The following is an 18,482-nucleotide window of genomic DNA, read 5'->3' as shown; positions in this document are numbered from 1 at the left end:
AAATGAAAAGCTATTTGAAGTCAGAAACATTTTAACAGAGTAAAAGTAATCTGACTGTTTTAGTCCTGGCTCCTCACCCTTAAGATCAATGGCTGCTTGATCACCAAGTAGTCTGAGCAAGATACAGCTCCTCTGCTTTACCACCAGGATGCTTTTTTGAAAATAAGGAAAGCCAACTCTACTGAAATTTGAACAGCTCACCTGCAGACACAAGCAAAATCTTACTGGCATTGCATGGCAGAAAGCCCTCCCTTGCTTTCCCTGCTCCTGCTGAGTGACTAAACCAGGACAGAGAGGCAGGCTGTGGCTCTAAAGGTCTTCAGGAGGAAAGTTACTCCAGGTGGTAATGGGACAAAGGCTGTTCAGCTCCCTGTTTTGGCAGGATGATGAGTACTAGAGGCAGAGCTCAGCAGACCCGTGGTGCACATTGCCAAAGCACACTGAGGATGCTGAATGGCCACGTGGCTGCACTAGAAGGCTGAAGGTCATGAAAAAGAAACGTAATACAAATTACTAAATACACTAAAGTGATACTTATCTCAGAAAAATAGCTAGAGACAGGGAGAGTACTCAACAGAAATATATCTCCTGGCTCACTTGTCATCTTCCCTAGGCACATGTTCATGGCCACTGCTGGAGCAACACTGGGGTAGATGGGCCTTTAGTCTCACACAATTATGACTTGTGTAATCTTAAATTGTATTTTACACAAAGTTTTAAATTATTCAGCAGTCAAGTCATATTGTACACTTAGTATGCTAGTAAAAGGCAAAAAAAAAAACCCAAACCAACCAATAATCCAAGCCAAGCCCCACATTTAGATAGCTTTGTTTTAAAAATGTGAGTCTTTGCTGTTTAACAAAAAAGGTGCTGTGGTTGCTCTATACCTCTTTAGCACTAGATTAATCAAAGGTAGGAGAAGTTTCTCAGTGTCTAGATTATGCAGAAATCCCAACAGCCTCCAACTGCACAAACTACAGTGAAGTAAGAGCAATTGAGTTTTTGAGGTAGTGGATAAGCACTGAGAAAATCTGAATTTAACTCTTCAATATGACACAAAGGCCTTATGTCCTTCCCTATTCATGTGGGATTTATGCCAATTTACTCCTGTAGGAAAGGAGTTGTTCCTTGGGAGTTTTCTCCTCCTTAGAAAACCCATTCCAGGGTAGCTGCTCCTTATCTGAGATAAGCAACTGCCAAGTTCAAAAAGCTCAACTTGGCTACAGCACTCGCTGTATCTCAACAGTAGTGTGCTCAGTGTGCTCTGTTCCTGGTGATGGGAAACTAAGATCACCGTAGTGATGTGATTACAGACACTGCCATAATTAATTTGGCTCAGCATTTTGTTAAGCAGGTACACTGAGGCTTGTTTAAATGAACACTGTCACTGCTGGGACAAATTATTTACTGCACACCAAGGTTAAAATTGGCAGTACTGCAGATCAGCATAAGTAACTTTTTGTGCCTCAAAGAACATCAGTGTGATGGCACTGGTCAAAGTAAAACATTGACACAAAGTAGATTTCATTTACAATTAGCAATCATACAGACACAGTCTATCCATTACTGACACTGAAATTGGGAGAACTTTTTATCTAATGAAGTTTCAAAGGCAGTAGCTGCGAATAAAATTCCTCCCAGTAAGTTTCTTTAAAAGAGGAAGTTGGCTTTGCTGCTGTTTGCTTTGAGTTTGCAACAAGATCAAGCTTATTAAACACTTCAGGCAAATTCTTATTTCTTACTACACTATGAAACACAAAAACAAGGAAACTGCTCAAATGTAGTGCTTTTTATACATATTTTTTAAAATGCACTAATTATTGGAGAGCACTTAAAGATAAGTCTACTAGCACGTTGTTTGAATTTGTTTCCCTTTGGCAACAATTTTTTAATATATGATCTGTCTGTTCTTATAATTGCTTACAGGTAATTGCTATTAGAGTGGGGAACTTATAGCTTAATATATAAAACCCACACTCTGCTACTGACTGGGCTGATACTGTGTGCCATAGAGAATGAGGTGTTAGCATCCTTCCTGAAAAGGGCAATCCAGTTCTCTAGGACAGATGACATTCATTACTGATCTGATTAGGATTACAATGGAAAGCTCTTACTCATCTCTCCTTGGAGAATGTGTGTTTGCAGGGTGAGTGTTTTTTAGTACTATATAAACACAAAAATAAGATCTTGCCTGCACAACCCAGGACAGTCTAAACATGGCAGTTTTCAATTAGCTAACCTTCTGATAAGATTTCTGAACAGGATTTTTAAAGAGCTTATACAATTGACTCTACAAAGCAACCTGTTACTCCTCTCCTAAGGGCCAGATGTTTATTTCAGTCATCTCTTGTTGTAGGCTTCCAAAAACAAAGGCTCCAATAGAAGGCAGCAGATGTCTGCTGCAGCTCTGTTGTTTGGTCAGTACATGACGAACTCAGGGCTGATGTGATGTTTGCCATTCAGTCAGCAGCTGTGACAGGGTACACAGCCATCAGCTGTCTAAGAACAAATATCCCCTTACCTCTAAGACAGGGAGTCCAAGTGAGTCCAAGCCTTCCTCCCTGGAAGTACTGAAGACCTCAAACTGGCATAGTGCCCACCTGGGGCAGGGCACTTTGCTGGGGTAATCAGAATCAGTAAGTACTACAGATGACAACAGGTGCCACCTACCCCTTTTGTGCACCTTCCAGCTCATCATGTTATTTTACAGGTTGTGGGGATCAGAATTTTATCAAATCAGACCATTACGGGAGTCTGAGAGAGGGAGAGACTGAAGCTTCAGGGAGTTAATTGGGGCAGTCATCTTTTGACATGAAATCATGGCTAAAAGACATAAGTTGACCATGCTGCACAGAAACTCTGCATGAACTTGTTCTAATTTGGACATGGTTTAAGGTAGCTGTAACTTTACAAGGGAAATGACAACTACATGTTTGGCTTTTTTCTTTTCAGAGGTGAAATCTCAGACCACTAAATGTACGGATTTCCCCCTCCCACATACTTATTTTAGGAATTGGACACTGGCAGAATTATCCTTCAATCCTTTCTTTGGTTTTAGTGGTTGATTCAGAGAATAAAAGAAATGCTAATCTACTGAAGAAAGAAGGAAGCCACACTAAATGTAATTTATTAGCAGCATTTTTACTTATAAATGGATTGTAACCTTGATATATCTTCAAAGCATGTCTCAGAACATAATCATATTAGCACAGTTGCAAGTGTAACAGTGGTGCACTAAATTTCTTATTTCATCCTGATCCTTACCTTGTCCAACACTACATGCCCAGAGTACTACTGTCACTTAGTAATCTTTCTTACCCTTTCTTCAGTATATTTTAATAGACTAGACTCTTCATGAAAGACTTTAACAAAAGTAGTCATGATACGTTCAATAATAAAGACCTTCTCCCCAAGAAAGTATGGCACAATAGGAAGTTTCCTTGCAAAGGAAAATTAGGAACCCAAAAAAACCTATTAGTAACTTCTGTCACACTTACTCATTACCCCAAGTTCTGCAGAACATCCATCTAATAAATAAAAAACTCTAAAAGAAAAAAGAAGTGTTATTTTCTACTAGCTCCTGTATAAGTGAAAATTCTAATTTTATACTGGTCACCTTTAAATGTTTTAAAATACATAAACACCCAGTATCATTATATTTAGTAAACAGTGTCTGAAAAGAGTAAGTTACCTCCAGAGAGGTACCAAATCTTGACAAATGCATTCTGTATGTAGTGGAGCAATTTACAAGAAAAATAATTGCAAATGAACCTTGAAACAGCTATTTGTGAAGTTTAGAGACAAAAGAGTCCAAATAAAAACTGTGGTGCCTAACAGGAATGTACCCTCTGCACTACAGGGCAAGCACCAGCAGTAAGACAATACTGGTACCAGTTCCAACTGCTCTGGGGAAGACAAAATTCTTGGATTATTTTTATTACTCCAGCGTGAGCTGCCCACAGAGTCACAGCTGCTGCGGGAACTGTCACCTCCTCTGGCAAGGGGGCTGCAGGTCCACATCTGCCCCTCTCTGTGCTCCTCCATGGGCTGCAGGGGGACAGCTGCCATCCCACCACGGACACCTCTGCCCTGACATCTCCTCCATTCCCTTCCTCACTGAACTTGGTGTCTCTGCTCAGGTTTTGCTCGCAGGTTTTCCTCTCCCCTGCAGGCCTTTTACCGCTTTCCTTTTCCCCTTCCCTGCTATCGCTAATCGCACAGGCACCCTCGCTGATGGGCTCGGCCTTGGACAGAAGCGGGTCCGGCTTCGGAACCGGAGCAGCCTCCATCAGCTTCTCAGCCGCCTCCCCCGCCGCCAGGCAGCCCCGGCACCCACCGGAATGCGGGTTTCCATGGCGATCAAGGCCCTCAGTGGTTCCCTATCAGCCCGGCTATACAGCTAGGAGGAGCGAAGCGCAGGGCACCTGACCCAATCTGTCCAACAGAAGTATTCCATACCTTAAACGTCACGCTCCCTATAAATCGGAAAGTTTGGGGCTCTGGGCTCTCTTCCCTCAGTGGCTGCCGTCCCGGGAGGGTTCGGCTCGTCCCTTCGCCCCCGAGGCCCAGGGTGCTTCTAGTGTGAGGGTCCAGCTTTGGTGCTGGCAGTGGTGGAGATCCAACATTTCGTGCTGGGACCGCACACACCTCCTCGGTGCTACACGGGGTGAGTACAACTGCGTCATATTACGGGGTATTATTATTATTATTATTATTATTATTTTACAAAATCTCTTTCAACGTGCCGGGTGGGGAGGGGTCATCAGGTGAGAGAACAGCTGGCTAAGTGAAAGCAGTGATCTCTGAGCAATTTATACTAACTTTTATGTAGTGAGATGAGCCCTCTTCAAAAGTTAGACCCCTACTACCCCGATGCTAAATGAGGTGCCCAAGGAGACATCCCCCAGGGTGCAGGGAACCCAGGATGGACTTGCTGAATCTCTCATCAGCCTCAGCGCTGGCCCAGTTCCTGAAGGGAACATCAGGGATTCTGTCAATGTTCCTTGAGGATCTAGAAACAGAGTTCAAGTTCTCTGTAGCTGAAGCCACAAGAATAATGACAAACTCACCAACCACAGACCAGGGTGGAAAGGCAGCCCCTGGACGGTTTCCTTAAGTCCCCTCTTTTCTCTTCTTTCTCTTAGCAGTGAGTAGTTACTGATTTGTCATTTGACTCATATAAAAAAAAAAAAAAGAAGAAGAAAGGAAGAAAAAGAAATGTGTGCGTGTGCGTGTAAATCCTTCCAGGATCTTTAAAAAAAATACCGATACTTAACAGTGCAAAGAAATAAAGACATCTGTGCCACAGCGATTGCCTGTGCACTGGATACTGGATAGTTTCTTGAGAACACTGCATCTCTTTCAGCAGCCTGGTTTGTTTCTTCCTTGTCTGTAGGCCTGCACTGTTTTGATGGAGTTGATACCCATATATTAGATTTCAAGGAAGGACAGGAAATATCATGTATCTGTCTCTACTGCTGTGCCCACTGGACACTCTGTCAGGGCTTACCTTAACACTAAAACATCAGAGCAGCTTCCAAGGGAGAGGGTTGGGGAAAGATTTTAAAAAAAGAAAAAAGAGACAGCCTGCTATGTAAATATTTTCCCTTCAGCTTAAACTCCCACCTGCAAACAGATTTCCTTTAAATTTTGGTTGGGCTAAATTTCAGGCACTAGCACACCAGTGGCAGATTTCTGCATCTCAGACTGGCACTGTTTCAATGTGCTAACTTGGAGCTTCGTGAGCTGAAAATTGGAGCAAATTTTCACTGGGAAGTGGAGATTTATAATCTTCTGAAAGATCCAGGAGGCACTTCCAGTCTAAGGAGGGTTGTGTATTCAGTTGTGGAGATTTCAGAGAAAGCAGAAGAGGGAGGTGTGAGGCACAGGCCTAGTTTCAGACATCACTTCTCCAGCATCTCTTGCTGCTTTAAGAGCTCCCTATACCCAGTGTTCTGGCTGATGCAGGTCCTGTTTGGATACATGTTCCTATGTCTCCTTACCTACCATGTGTGAAAAAGTTGGAGCCCTAGCTGAGGGCTAGTACACTCCAGAAGCCACCTGCCCAAATTATAAGCCTTTAAGTGCTTGACATCATGCTATATTCCTTTTGTGAATCTGGTCTTCAATATAATGCATTAATCTGCAGTAATCTTTCTATCTGTCTGGACTTGCCATGGTCTGTGCAAAAATCCTACCAGCAGTACCATAGAAAAATCTGAATAGCTCACATGCAAAATCACCCATCTGGCTGTGTAAAGTAAATTCACAATGGGAGGTAGAGAATTCAGAATTTTTTCTATAACCTTGAAACCAAAGGATTTAGTTAGTGAAATCTTAGAAAACAAACTACACTCTTCATGTTTTTTACTGGGTCCAGCTGGGATGGAGTTAATTTTCTTCACAGCAGCCCCTGTGATGCTGTGTTTTGTCATATGTGACTACAACTGGGGTCAACCTACAGCAGTCCTTTTTGGCTCCTGAACAGGGATTTAAAAGTGTTTGAGATAATGACAGATTTGCTCAGTGTGTTGGACTGAATTTACAGCTGTTAACACCTGTTTAGCTGTTACGTAGCATGCTGTTACTTCTTGTTGCTGGTTACCATGTAGACTTGCTTGTTCACAAAGCTTGCTTTTTTTCCTCTGCTGCTTGCTCCCTTTCTTCCTGTGCATCAAACTCATCTTGGCTGTTTTCGGTTTTTTCTGGTTTCTGTGTCATTTCTCACTTTCCTTTGCTTTGTCTGGGAGAGCCATGATACAAGCATTGGCCTTGAGACTTATCTGTTATTTGGAGCCTGAACTGCTGCCAACCCAGTGCTCTGGGAACCATCTCATGGACACAATAAGAAATTACACCTTTCTCCTTTTCTCCTACAGGAGCCACTTGTGAAGGAAATAAAGAACAGCATCTTCCCTTTCTCCACCAAAGATGTTTCAGCCCTTTTTGTGATGACCCTTCAGTTTCTTGAAGACTCCAGTGTAACCAGAAGTGTGTATTGGTGAGTGCAGAGAAGCTGATTTTGGCATTTCATAAGGTTAACCAGACAGTGGGGAATGCCAGACAGGTTGCCTTGAGGCAACCAATTTCCAGGTGGCAATGTGTGTGGGAGGATTTGGGTTGGTGCCTAGATGAGTTTTCACTTCTGATGGTGTGGGTCTTCATTCCTGAACAGATGGGGAATCCTACTGAACTGGCAGACCACTTGAAGGAAGGATTCCCTTACATCTAGCATAAAGACAGAACTTCCAGCATTGTGTTGGGGCCTAGGGTAGGCCTATGCTCAAAGAAACAAGAGGGTTTCTGGATCTGACAACACAGAGACAGACACTGTGAGGTCCTCTGGATCTGAGGACATAAAAATGAATATTGTGGAGGTCATTGGGTATGACAACACAGAGACAGACACTGTGGAAAAAACAGAAACCCAGCCTTCAAATACTATAGTTCTTCATACAGTCAAGAAGAAACAACGAAAGCATCGGTCGACCAAAACAGTAAAGGAGACAGAAGCTCCTCCTGAGGGAGAGCAGGAAGAACAGGACATGGACTGGCCAGAAGGCAGGCATTTCAAAGCACTGCCCAAGGAGACCACCCACTATACTCATGCCAGAGAACCCCCACCATATAATAAATTACCGGAAAATGAAAAACAATATGCTCTGTTTACTGATGGGACCTGTCGTATTGTGGGAGAACACTGGAAGTGGAAAGCTGCCGTGTGGAGTCCCACAAGCAAAGTTACAACAACTATGGAAGGTATAGGTGAATCGAGTCAGTTTGCAGAAGTGAAAGCCATCCAGCTGGCCCTAGACATCGCTGAAAGAGAGAAGTGGCCAGTGCTCTATCTCTACACTGACTCAGAGAGGGTGGCAAATGGCCTGTGGGGGTGGCTGCAGCAACAGAAGCTGACTAACTGGCAGGGGAGAAGTAAGCCCACCTGGGATGCTGCACTGTGGCAAGACATTGCTGCCCAGCTGGAAAACCTCAATGTAAAAGTAGGTTATGTAGAGACTCCCATGCCCAAGAGCCATGACACCAAAGGATGTGGAAAAAAGGAAGAGGAGCAGGTGGATGAGGATGCAGTAAATTACTTGTCTAAGATAGACCTGGGCTGGGACTTTAAGGGTGAGATGCTCATAGCTCAGTGGGCCCATAACTCATGTGGACACATGGGAAGAGAGTCAACGTATAGATGGGCTCGTGCTCATGGGGTGGACCTGAGCAGTGAAGTCATCGAAGAGGTGATCCGCCAGTGTGAGATCTGTGCTGCAAGGAAAGGGATGAAGCTTCGCCCCTCCGCAGAAAAGTGGCTGGGAAAGGACGTGTGGGTTGCACCTCCCTCAGGAAAAGGCAAACCCGTTCGTGGGGTTCCTTTTGCTCAGGGGGAAGATTGTGATTGGCTGGTTATGCTGACGGATGGGGAAGTCCGAGGTGTGTCTGAAGAAGATTTAAGCTTGGAGGAAAATAATCCGTGATTTGAGTTGTGTGTCATAGCTGGATGTTAAAAGTGCTACAGCAGGAGCCACTAAAACTTGAGGATGAGCCATGTAAGGAACTAAGGAAGTCACAGCTGGTTGCAATGTCAAACAACCCAACCAAACACACCAGCTCCTATTAAGGCTCTACTTGTCCTTTTTTTTTTTTTTTTAGCTTTTCCAAATTATCTCCAGTTTTCTTCATGCAAAGTGCACGACTTCCCTTATAGCATATGCAGTAGACACTAGCATTTCTTTACTTATTACACTAACTAAAGCAAGGTAACTAGTATTTTCAGATTTACACTACCATAAGCCAGAAAAGCAGGCTCATGTCTCTGATTTGTCTGAAATACAGACTCTTTTCTCCCTCACAATGTTATAGCAATGTCACTAAGATGAAACAACAGATTGTAAAGTCATAAATATTTGTAAATTATCATAGTGTCTGTGTTACTACATATCACTGGATTATCAGTAAAATGATTTGGGCTCTTGTGTGCTCACAGCTCTTGTTCACAGGAAATAAAAATAGTACTTGCTGAGTACTTTATTTCAAAATCTGTTAGCAGAACTTGTTACTAAAATATTGGGGAGTGCATTGCAGAAGACTGAGAAAAGGACAAGATATGTTAATGATTACATCAACTCAGAAAAATTTCAAGGTCTTGCTTACACAGCAAAACATGGAGTTTCTCTGTTGGTAACAGAAGGATCCCTCTCCCTGTAGTACCAGATGGTTTGTGAACAGTAAGCATTGGTCATCTTTCTGTACCTTTCTCCCCTGATACCAGGTGTTCAGATGGCTGACACCAATTGATTTTGGGTACTTTCTGAAAATACCAAAGACAAACTTCCTGTGTACTGCAGTTCCATTCTGAGGAGTTGTTTGTTTTTTTTTTTCAAACAGTAATGTCCTAGCCAGAAAAATGTGTTCTAAGATAAGACCATTATGTGCATTGCTGCAGTTTTCTATGAAAGAGAAAATGGGGAGGGGGAAAAAACCCCAAACTATTAATGTTTTTACTAACACAGAAACTCAGTGTATGGCTATGAACATGACATTGAGTCATGACTTGTAGAACATAATGCCTGCAAACCTCTGGTGAAGTAACATGAACAAAATAAATGCACCTGAGCAGTTTGTAGTGTCTGTACTGTCAGTAACAATATACAGAGTAAGTACTTAGGCAGTTCCTGGTGAGATGGCAGAACTGGCAGGCAGAAAAAGAGACAATGTCTGTTAATAGGGCAAATTGGATTAGAAATTGCTTGGACACAAATCAGGAATGATGAGCTACAATTCTCACCAGCTCGATTAATGCAAAGCTCAGTTGATATTTTTTCATTTTAAGTTATTTAGTAGTGATTTATTTTAGGATTTTTTAGTTACTTATGTAGGGATAAATATATGACAACACTCACTGTGGAAATGACAGAGAGACAAGACATGCAATGTCTGCTGACTTCATCTAATTGTGATATTTTAACCCTCTTTTCAGCACTGACCTCCTCTGCTTCCTGCCTAACATTTTGCCTCCACTCTATTACCCAAGAACTTAATTCAGTAATGCAGCAGGCTGCCTGATGAATGTTGGAGATCCTGTACATACAGCTTCCTTCATCCTAGAAAACAGAAGTTTCTTTCAAAGCATGGTTGCTCTTTAAAAATATTCATGCAGACAGTGAGGTCAAGTAATAGGATTAACTCTGCTCAACCAAAACAGCTATCAGCTGAGCAGTCAGATTAACAAGATCATCTCACATGACATCTTCCTTGCTAACTCCAAACAGCAGTTTGTAAAGTTACATTAAAATATGCTACAAAGACAAGCTGAAAGGGTAAGAAACAACAACTTAAAATGTAATTTTTAGGCTGACTAAAATGTAAATGTTGTTATTTGTAAGCGAGGGGGTTTCCCTATACGTGGGGTCAAAATCCCTTCCATGTCCCAGATAAATTTCTTTAACTGACATTTCTTACTTGGAAGTAGGAAGATAACTGAGGTAAGAAACTGCTGAGGTAAACAAGTAAGGCCAATGCAAAGCATATGGGAAGGATGTTAAATAACTTACTTCAAGAAGTCAGTTAGCTGCTGCATCATACCCAACCTCTTTGCTGCTGAGGATCCTAAAGCATCTCTTATGCACTTTCTATATTAAACTAACAATTGCACTGTCATTGCAGGTTCTCAGCAGATCCAAACAATCCATCAGTGAGAAGCAGCTTTGTGACAGCACTATTGCAGGGATGAAGTTAGAACCAGCTTGGATTTATCTTCACCACTTTATAGTCAGAAACCTACACAATGCCCACATTTACTCTGGTCCAACTGTGAGAGCCACATCCATTCTACTGAATTCACAGACAAACATTACCCAATACAATCCTGATGTAGATGGGGTGGCTCATCAAACCTTTTTTCTCCCACCAGCCAGTCTTAACAAGCCTACCTCCTAAAGGATGCAGAAGTCACACAGCTTAAGCATGAAAAGTAAGTATGAAAAGATGGCATAAAGGCACAGAATGCCCAGCTGTGCCCTTTATAAGAGCTGTGGTCTTGTGTCCAAAGGTGAGTTCAAGTCCTGGGAAGATTCACCCAGCCTACAACAGTGCCCATAACTCAGAGCTGCAGCATACCACGCTGACTAAGTAGGAGAGTAAAATATCCATATGGTGCCATTCTCAACATACCTGCCATCCACTTCAGCTTGCATTAGTGGATGGAGAAGTTACTGCAGCTTACACCATCAGACAAAATAGCCCACCCACCAATCTGCTGTCAGACTCATAGGCTCTCCTGCTTAGCAGTCTTTCAGCGGAGAAAGACAAGTCTCAAGCTGATTTGATTTAGGGGAAAAAATAAAACAATTCCACAGTTCAAACAGCAGATAGTTTTCATTTATCGAGCATAAATGAAATTTACACTAAGCAGCAGAGAAGGAGCTTAATTACAATGACAGTACAACTCAATCTAGCCATTGTTCTCATTTACTGAGCCAAAGATTTTGTTCTGAACATTTATGCTTGGACTAAACCGGGCATGTAGCGGTCTCACAAGGGACTTTGCCATCACCAGATTGTACATGAAGTCTGTGACATTACAAATTCTTAAATTTGTGGAGGGAATCCACTAACTGGAGACAACATTACAGCTTACAGACGAAAGGTCTGAGTTTTGACTGTATGATCGTTACCTGCTCTGATCACCTCACACTGTCACCATTAATTCAAATACTACTAGAGAAAGTTCAGTGACCATTCCCAGCTTTTAAAATGTCCAACATGAGTATGGTATGGCATAGGATATTGTCCACTGACAATCATGGCAGCTACTTACTCCGCAGTACCGATCGTCACTGAATATCTGTGGTGGCAGTGGATTGCCTTGTGCAGGCTGCCTGTCCTCAGGAATATTTTTATACATCCATTGTCTTTTTTCCTCTGACATTGTGATATCCACTTCTTCAAACTCTATGCGATTGGCTTCCAGGAACCTCACCACATCTTGTTGCCTCTTCTTTATCTAGATGAAAGAAAAAAAGCCAAAAACAATACTCAGTGCAAGTCGCCCCATAACCCAGACATGCTTACAGACCTCAGATCATTCCTCTCCTCCCATCCCAGGATGGGAAGTCACAGGCCCAGGAAGACAAAGGATAAAACACTTCTTTCTTTTTTTCCAGTTTTAAGTTCATAAAAGTTTATCACTACTGCTTTTTTTACAAGTTGACTAAGGTTATACTTCATCTCATTTCTAAAAGGCTGTCTCTCCAGTTCAACTGGGGGCATTTCAGCCTCTATTCTCTACAAATACTTTAAAAAAAACATAATCTCTATGGCAGTCTTCATAAATAGGAGTTAAAGAGGCAGCTGCTTTTCAGAGTCATTAGAGGTTACGATTTTTAAGTATAGAAACACCTAGAAAAGCAAGGTGAGCAGCTTGGCAAGGCCCAGAAGAATCTGTTTCTCTAAGTGTTGGTACATCTGAAAAAAAAAAACCCACACCCCAACTGCACACATCTTGGTTTTCCTAGACACCTACATGTCTTTTAAAAATGCAGCTTGATGTTCCCTGAGCTTGTTGAATCTTTAATTAAGACTGTCTGTCTGCATAATACACATGCCTAAAAATAAGTATGAACGCATCCCTTGAAAATTAGCTTCTAAAATGCATGAGGTTTGTACTAAATGTACAGGGTTTCTGCCCCTCAAGGAGAATATAATCTTTATGCAAAAGCCTAGCAGAGGCAGTCCTGTCCCTGGCAGTTTTTAGCTCATTGTAGCTAAGACAAACAGACAGCTAACAGCCAGCTGGGCTTCAAGAAGCTCAGGTAAAACACTCAGGTGAAAACCATTTCTGCCTCAAACAGGACTTTATATCAAGGTAGGCTGAGGAAAGCTACCTAGGCACATTCAGTTAGGTCTGCTCTTAAGTCCGTACTGTACTCTTTGCATCTACTTAGCATCTACTTAAGGAAATCAATTCTTTCTGAAAGGAACTATAAACAATATGTTGTGTTTTGGTTTGGTTTTTTTACAGGATTAATCAACAGCATTATTTGAACTAAAAAAACACAGCTTTAATAATTTAACAGCATTCCTGGGATGTCAGATCCTCAGGGTTGCTGACTGGCATAAATCCCAGGTGGATGAATCATGCCTGTGGGTATCATACGACCTAGATACTATTTGGAAATCAGAAGATTTTTAAAGTGTATGTGCCAGTTATTCTTGTCACACAACCCATTCTGTCTTCTTAAATGCATCACGGAAATCCATAACTTTTGGAGGTAATGTTGATGCAGTCATAGTTTCCTTGAAATAAGAGGGTAGCCATCCCAACAAACTGCAAAGACAAAGCTCTGAACTGATTACTGTCTTTCTTAAGTATGCTGCAAAGTAAATTTATGTCTCAGTGTCTTATTTTTTTCCTTGTCTTACATACACTTGGGGGATTTGTTAGGCATATATGAAAAGATCATTTTTTCATATAGAAGGCAGCCTTAAAACTGTGCAAATAATGCATTATCAACAACTGTAACATTAGCATATCATCACCACTGCTGGTACTGAAGACAACATGCTTTTTACCATCTCCCTAAAAACTGCAAAGACAAAATATGTTGTCAGTGTAGAAGTGAAAGACAATGTAGAAGTATTTGCTCCTGTCTTTAACCAAAAAAGCCAGGAGAAAGGCCCAAAAGAGACAGACTTGAAATTTTCACAAAACAAATATTAAGTATTTGTACAAAGATAAATGAGGTGTCTAAAATAATGCTGTGTGGGAGAGTTAATTTCCTTACAGTGGAGTAGTGCTAAAACCAATATGAATTCCCTTCTGCAGTGCTCAGAGCCTCTAGCAAAACTGCACAGTGCCAGGGCCTGCCCCCTGGCCCTGAGGCCAAATAGCATCACTTGGCCAAGTCTATTAAACCTGCAGCCTCTCAGAGTGGCTGCCTGCAAACTGTACCTTGGGAATGATCCCTGCCATGCTGCAACATCCAAATCTTGGTCACACACTGTGTATGAGACTCTTTATCAGGAACAGTGTGGCCAGCAGGTCCAAGGAAGTGATTCTGCCCCTGTACTCAGCATTGGTGAGGCCACACCTCGAGTTCTGTGTCCAGTTCTGGGCCCCTCAGTTCAGGAAGGATATCGAGGTCCTGGAGCAAGTCCAAAGGAGGGCAACCAGGCTGGTGAAGGGACTCGAGCACAGATCCTATGAGGAGAGGCTGAGGGAGCTGGGGCTGTTCAGCCTGAAGAAGAGGAGGCTCAGGGGAGATCTCATCACTCTACAACTCCCTGAAAGGAGGGTGTAGCCAGGGGGGGGTTGGGCTCTTTTCCCAGGCAACTCTCAGCAAGACAAGAGGGCATGGTCTTAAGTTGTGCCAGGGGAAGTTCAGGTTAGATATTAGAAAGAATTTCTTTACAGAGAGGGTGATCAGGCATTGGAATGGGCTGCCCAGGGAAGTAGTGGATTCTCCGTCCCTGGAGATATTTAAAAAGAGACTGGATGTGGCACTCAGTGCCATGGTCTAGCAACCGTAACGGTGGTTCAAGGGTTGGACTTGATGATCTCAGAGGTCATTTCCAACCCAGCCAGTTCTATGATTCTATGATTCTAAGTTTGCCTTGGCCAAAGCTGTCTGTGCCAGCAAACATTCTTCAGTATCACAGTACCAGAGACCTCCACTGCTCAGACCCAGCCCACGTAACAGAACACCTGTGTCTACACGAACCTGGCTCCATCTGCTGCCTTCCAGTAGCCTGTACACTGGGCAAAAGCTTCACTGCAATCTAGATTTCATCAGACCCTTAATATTTTACACTTCACACCATGAGAATTCTCTTGCAAACTCACATTTCCTAATCTCCCATTTTTATTTTTATAAAACTAATTAATTAAGATGTTGAAGTGAAATAAATTGTAGGGTGTTGGGTTTTTTTTTAGCCAGAAGCTTTGCAGTTCTCCACACGACATCTGCATGAGTTATCAGCTGTGGATGTGCCAGCTGCATAAATTAAAGAAAATGCCCTAAAAATCTTTAGCCAAAAAAAAATCACATCTTCTCCCTCAAGTGGTGCGACTCAAGCCTGTGAACTGAAACAAGAGCATTAGTTACATTTAAAATCCTATTAAATTATGCCTTGTTGTTTAAGATGGATGCTCAGAGCATCTGCCACAACTGAAGCCAGCTGATTATTCTCCAAGAAAACCACAGGACCTTTGTCTTCCCCTACAACTGGATCAGTGCCGCAGGAGTGCGTCAGCCTCACAACCCTGCCCGCAGCTCTCATCTCTGGTTCCTCTGAGCTCTAATAACTCCCAGACACCACATGAAACACAGAGAAAAGACAACAGGGCAGTGTCAGTTCTTCCTTCCTCACTACCCCACATAGAGGATCTGAGCTCCTGTCAAGAGCCCCGTGGAGAAAAATTCACCCTCACTTGAAAAATTGTGGAGGTGGATACTTCAGCCCTCTTTGTGAAACTTAGACTGGTACCTTGCTGCTTCCAAGGTTTCCAGAGTGTGATGCAACACACTCTGAAAAGAATATTCTCCAGTAAAATCACAGGGACCATGTTCAGAAGTAATTAGTTTATGGCTATTCATGCACCACTCTGGGAAAGCATCTTTATTCTTACCAAATAGACTGCTTCAGCATCAAAATATTTTGGTTTTAGTACCCTTCAGCACACCAGAAGGCACTGCAAGATACACCATCCACATATATATACATATATATCCATGGTGAAGTTTCAGAGGAAAATCTTTAGATAATATGTTTCTCATCTATCTCTAATGCAGTGAAGAAAACACTGAAAAAGCTAATAGTCTACTACTATCAGTTGATGCGTATCTCCCATAATTTTAGCAGGATGATTGTTTTCTGAACATCATTTCTCTGGGTTTGGTTTTGTTGTTAATCTATATTTCTATTCACGGAAGTAAGATTAGGAAAAAAAACCCAGATACTTCTCCACTTTATCCAGGTATTTAGAGCTGATCTAAAGTGGCAAAAATAGGATGTCCATTTTGACATACAAAGCTGCTAAAATAAGTGAGTCACTTATTCAGTAGTCAAATTTATAAAGAAAATCTGTCTTAACTAAAGTGTCCCAGATTTCTCCCCTTGTCTTAATTTCTTTGTACTGGTTTGCAACAGGTTACAGGAGGATTCACTTTCAGACTGCTTTGGAGAAATACTTCAAAGACATACTCAGGCCTATCCAGTTGGGACCACAGGGATTATCTGCTTAGACCTTCAGCATCCCTGAATTAATTCCTCTTAGGAGTAAAGAGTTTCCTTTGATTATTTTCTTTCCCTCTTAGTCTCATTCCTGAACTGATAATAAGAGAGTATCTGGTAACCTTTGTAAATTGTTCCCATAGTTAATTACCTGCCTACACGCAAAATATTTGCTTGCCTCTGTTCAGAATTCACCTCATTTCCACCTTTCAGCCACGTTACTTACTAAATCTTTGGCTGAAAACTCTTCTGTTACAAGATTTCCCACACAACTTACATGGACAAGAAAGAGATCTCCCAACTAACCTGAGCAGTGGCCTCTGCAGGTAACAAGAGAAATCCTATTGCTCATTTAACAGCAGACATTAACAGAAAAACTGCAGATGTTGCCATCATAAAGCATGTCCAGACTAGAGCAGAAGTTTGGCAAAAGCAGATCACATCCTCTATCTAAAATCCCCTGGAAGCTTCTCATCACTTCCAATAGGTCACAATTATCTTCTTTTTTCCCCTTTCTATGCTCCCTGAACTAGTTTTCAGAAGCTCTTTTTTACTAGAAAGGTTTGCCTACTGATGGCTGCTGAACCAGAGGCACATATCTTGTGGCCTCTCCATTACTAAAGGGCAGCAGCATTTCATTAATCTATACTATTTTAACCAAGCTATTCAATACCCTGCAAAAATCTCAGTGGTCCAGGATTTATCTAACCCAGATAGGACCAAGGAATGTTACTTCTACCATACTATAGGCAAGATGACTCAAGTAGCAGTATTAATAGGAACTGTGAAATAGTAATGATTAAAGATCATGGCTTCTCCATTTAATTTCATTATCCCAATTAATACAAATGGGACAAAGCAGACACATTCTCAGTTTCAACTCTCTTCATGGTGTCAGCAGGCGCATTGCTGAGTGTCTGGTGCCCTACAAAGTGGACATGGGAGGTTGGTCTTCTGCTCTGGACTCTTAACTCCCACCTTCTGGAGATAAGGCATTCCCTGGACATCAGCCCTTCCATGTGCAAGTGAAGGGAATGGCAGAAGGTGCCATTAAGTGCATTGGATGGTAAGTGCGATGTGTAGCACTCATTGTCTTACAGCCTCTTCATCCTGGAACTGAAGGCTCTGAAAGCCCAACCTGAACTGTCCAGTCCCCAGACAGATCCCAAGAGCAAAGTGTTGCAGTCCAAAACAGGGACCCAGTTTGATGCAAACAAATGTCCAACTTTATTGAATCAGAAGGCAATATTTATACACTAATCTAAGAGCTAATGCCACGTATACATATTGCTGATTGGTGATTTCTACATCTCGTTACACACGTTTTAACTTGATTGGCTACAAAGCATTTAGCAACAATTAACTAACAAAGCTTATCTTTCACACATTTGAGCTTCTTTGTAGACATAACAATCGTGCCGAGTCCCTTAATCTAATCGTCTTGCTTACTCCTTAACCTTCGAGTGTTCTAACGTACTGGTCCCTGCAGTTACAAAAGTTGCTCTACGCAGAGCTGTCCTTGCGCTTAGCCCAGGGCCCATGGTCGAACCGTTCTATCAACAATTGCTCGGCACCAACATTTCGAGATTGTACTGCCTCAGCAAAGACCCTGCCTTCTAGCACAAAATCCCACCTCTAAAAACATTCAGACCACACATGCTAAGAACAAGACCTTATGATGAGTATCTTCTAAGCTGGCTTGTCAGACCACAAATACACCTTAGTAGTCTGACATTAGAAAACAAAAAACAAATAAACAGAAAAAAAAACAACCAACCAACCACAAAAAAAACCCCATCAAAATGTATGTCTAAGTCCACCTCAGAGACTTGTTTCACAGACTAGCTTATGTCTATCTAGACCTGTGCCTCAGAAGATGGAGATGGTCCTAATAGTTCCCTTCCTTCTCCTTCAGTCTGGTTACTCTTTCTGATCCCTGTCCTTAACTCCAGAACTGCAGCAGTCACATTATCCATCCAATGAGTCAGCTGAAAACTGAATGCATTGCATTTGGCAGAGGCACATTTAGGGTGCAGTTCGATGATACAGCTAAGCAGATCTCACTGCTGGCTGTCACTAAGATGACACAATGTTCCTCCCCTCTGCCAAACCATGAACTTCCTTTGCCCAAGCATAATGCAGGAACCAGGGGAACAAGGAAGGAGCATCAATACTGTCAGGCACCACAATCTCATCAGTTTGTATCAGTAATAAAACTGCACCCTGAGAAAATGGCTCAGCAGAAGCTG

The 18,482-nt window shown here is 42.2% G+C and overlaps 1 protein-coding gene across 1 annotated transcript in view; it reads right to left on the bottom strand.

Moving 5' to 3' along the window:
* SH3BGRL2 (SH3 domain binding glutamate rich protein like 2) overlaps positions 1-18,482 on the bottom strand; it is a 47,496-nt gene that overhangs the window by 10,416 nt on the left and 18,598 nt on the right. The window contains exon 2 of the mRNA XM_030447561.1: positions 11,819-12,004. Within this exon, the coding sequence (XP_030303421.1) occupies positions 11,819-12,004 (186 nt within the window). The remainder of the gene's footprint in view (positions 1-11,818; positions 12,005-18,482) is intronic.

This window comes from Calypte anna, chromosome 3 (genome assembly GCF_003957555.1).
Source record: "Calypte anna isolate BGI_N300 chromosome 3, bCalAnn1_v1.p, whole genome shotgun sequence".
Classification (NCBI taxonomy): Eukaryota; Metazoa; Chordata; class Aves; order Apodiformes; family Trochilidae; genus Calypte; species Calypte anna.
This window is presented reverse-complemented; position numbering and strand designations above follow the sequence as displayed.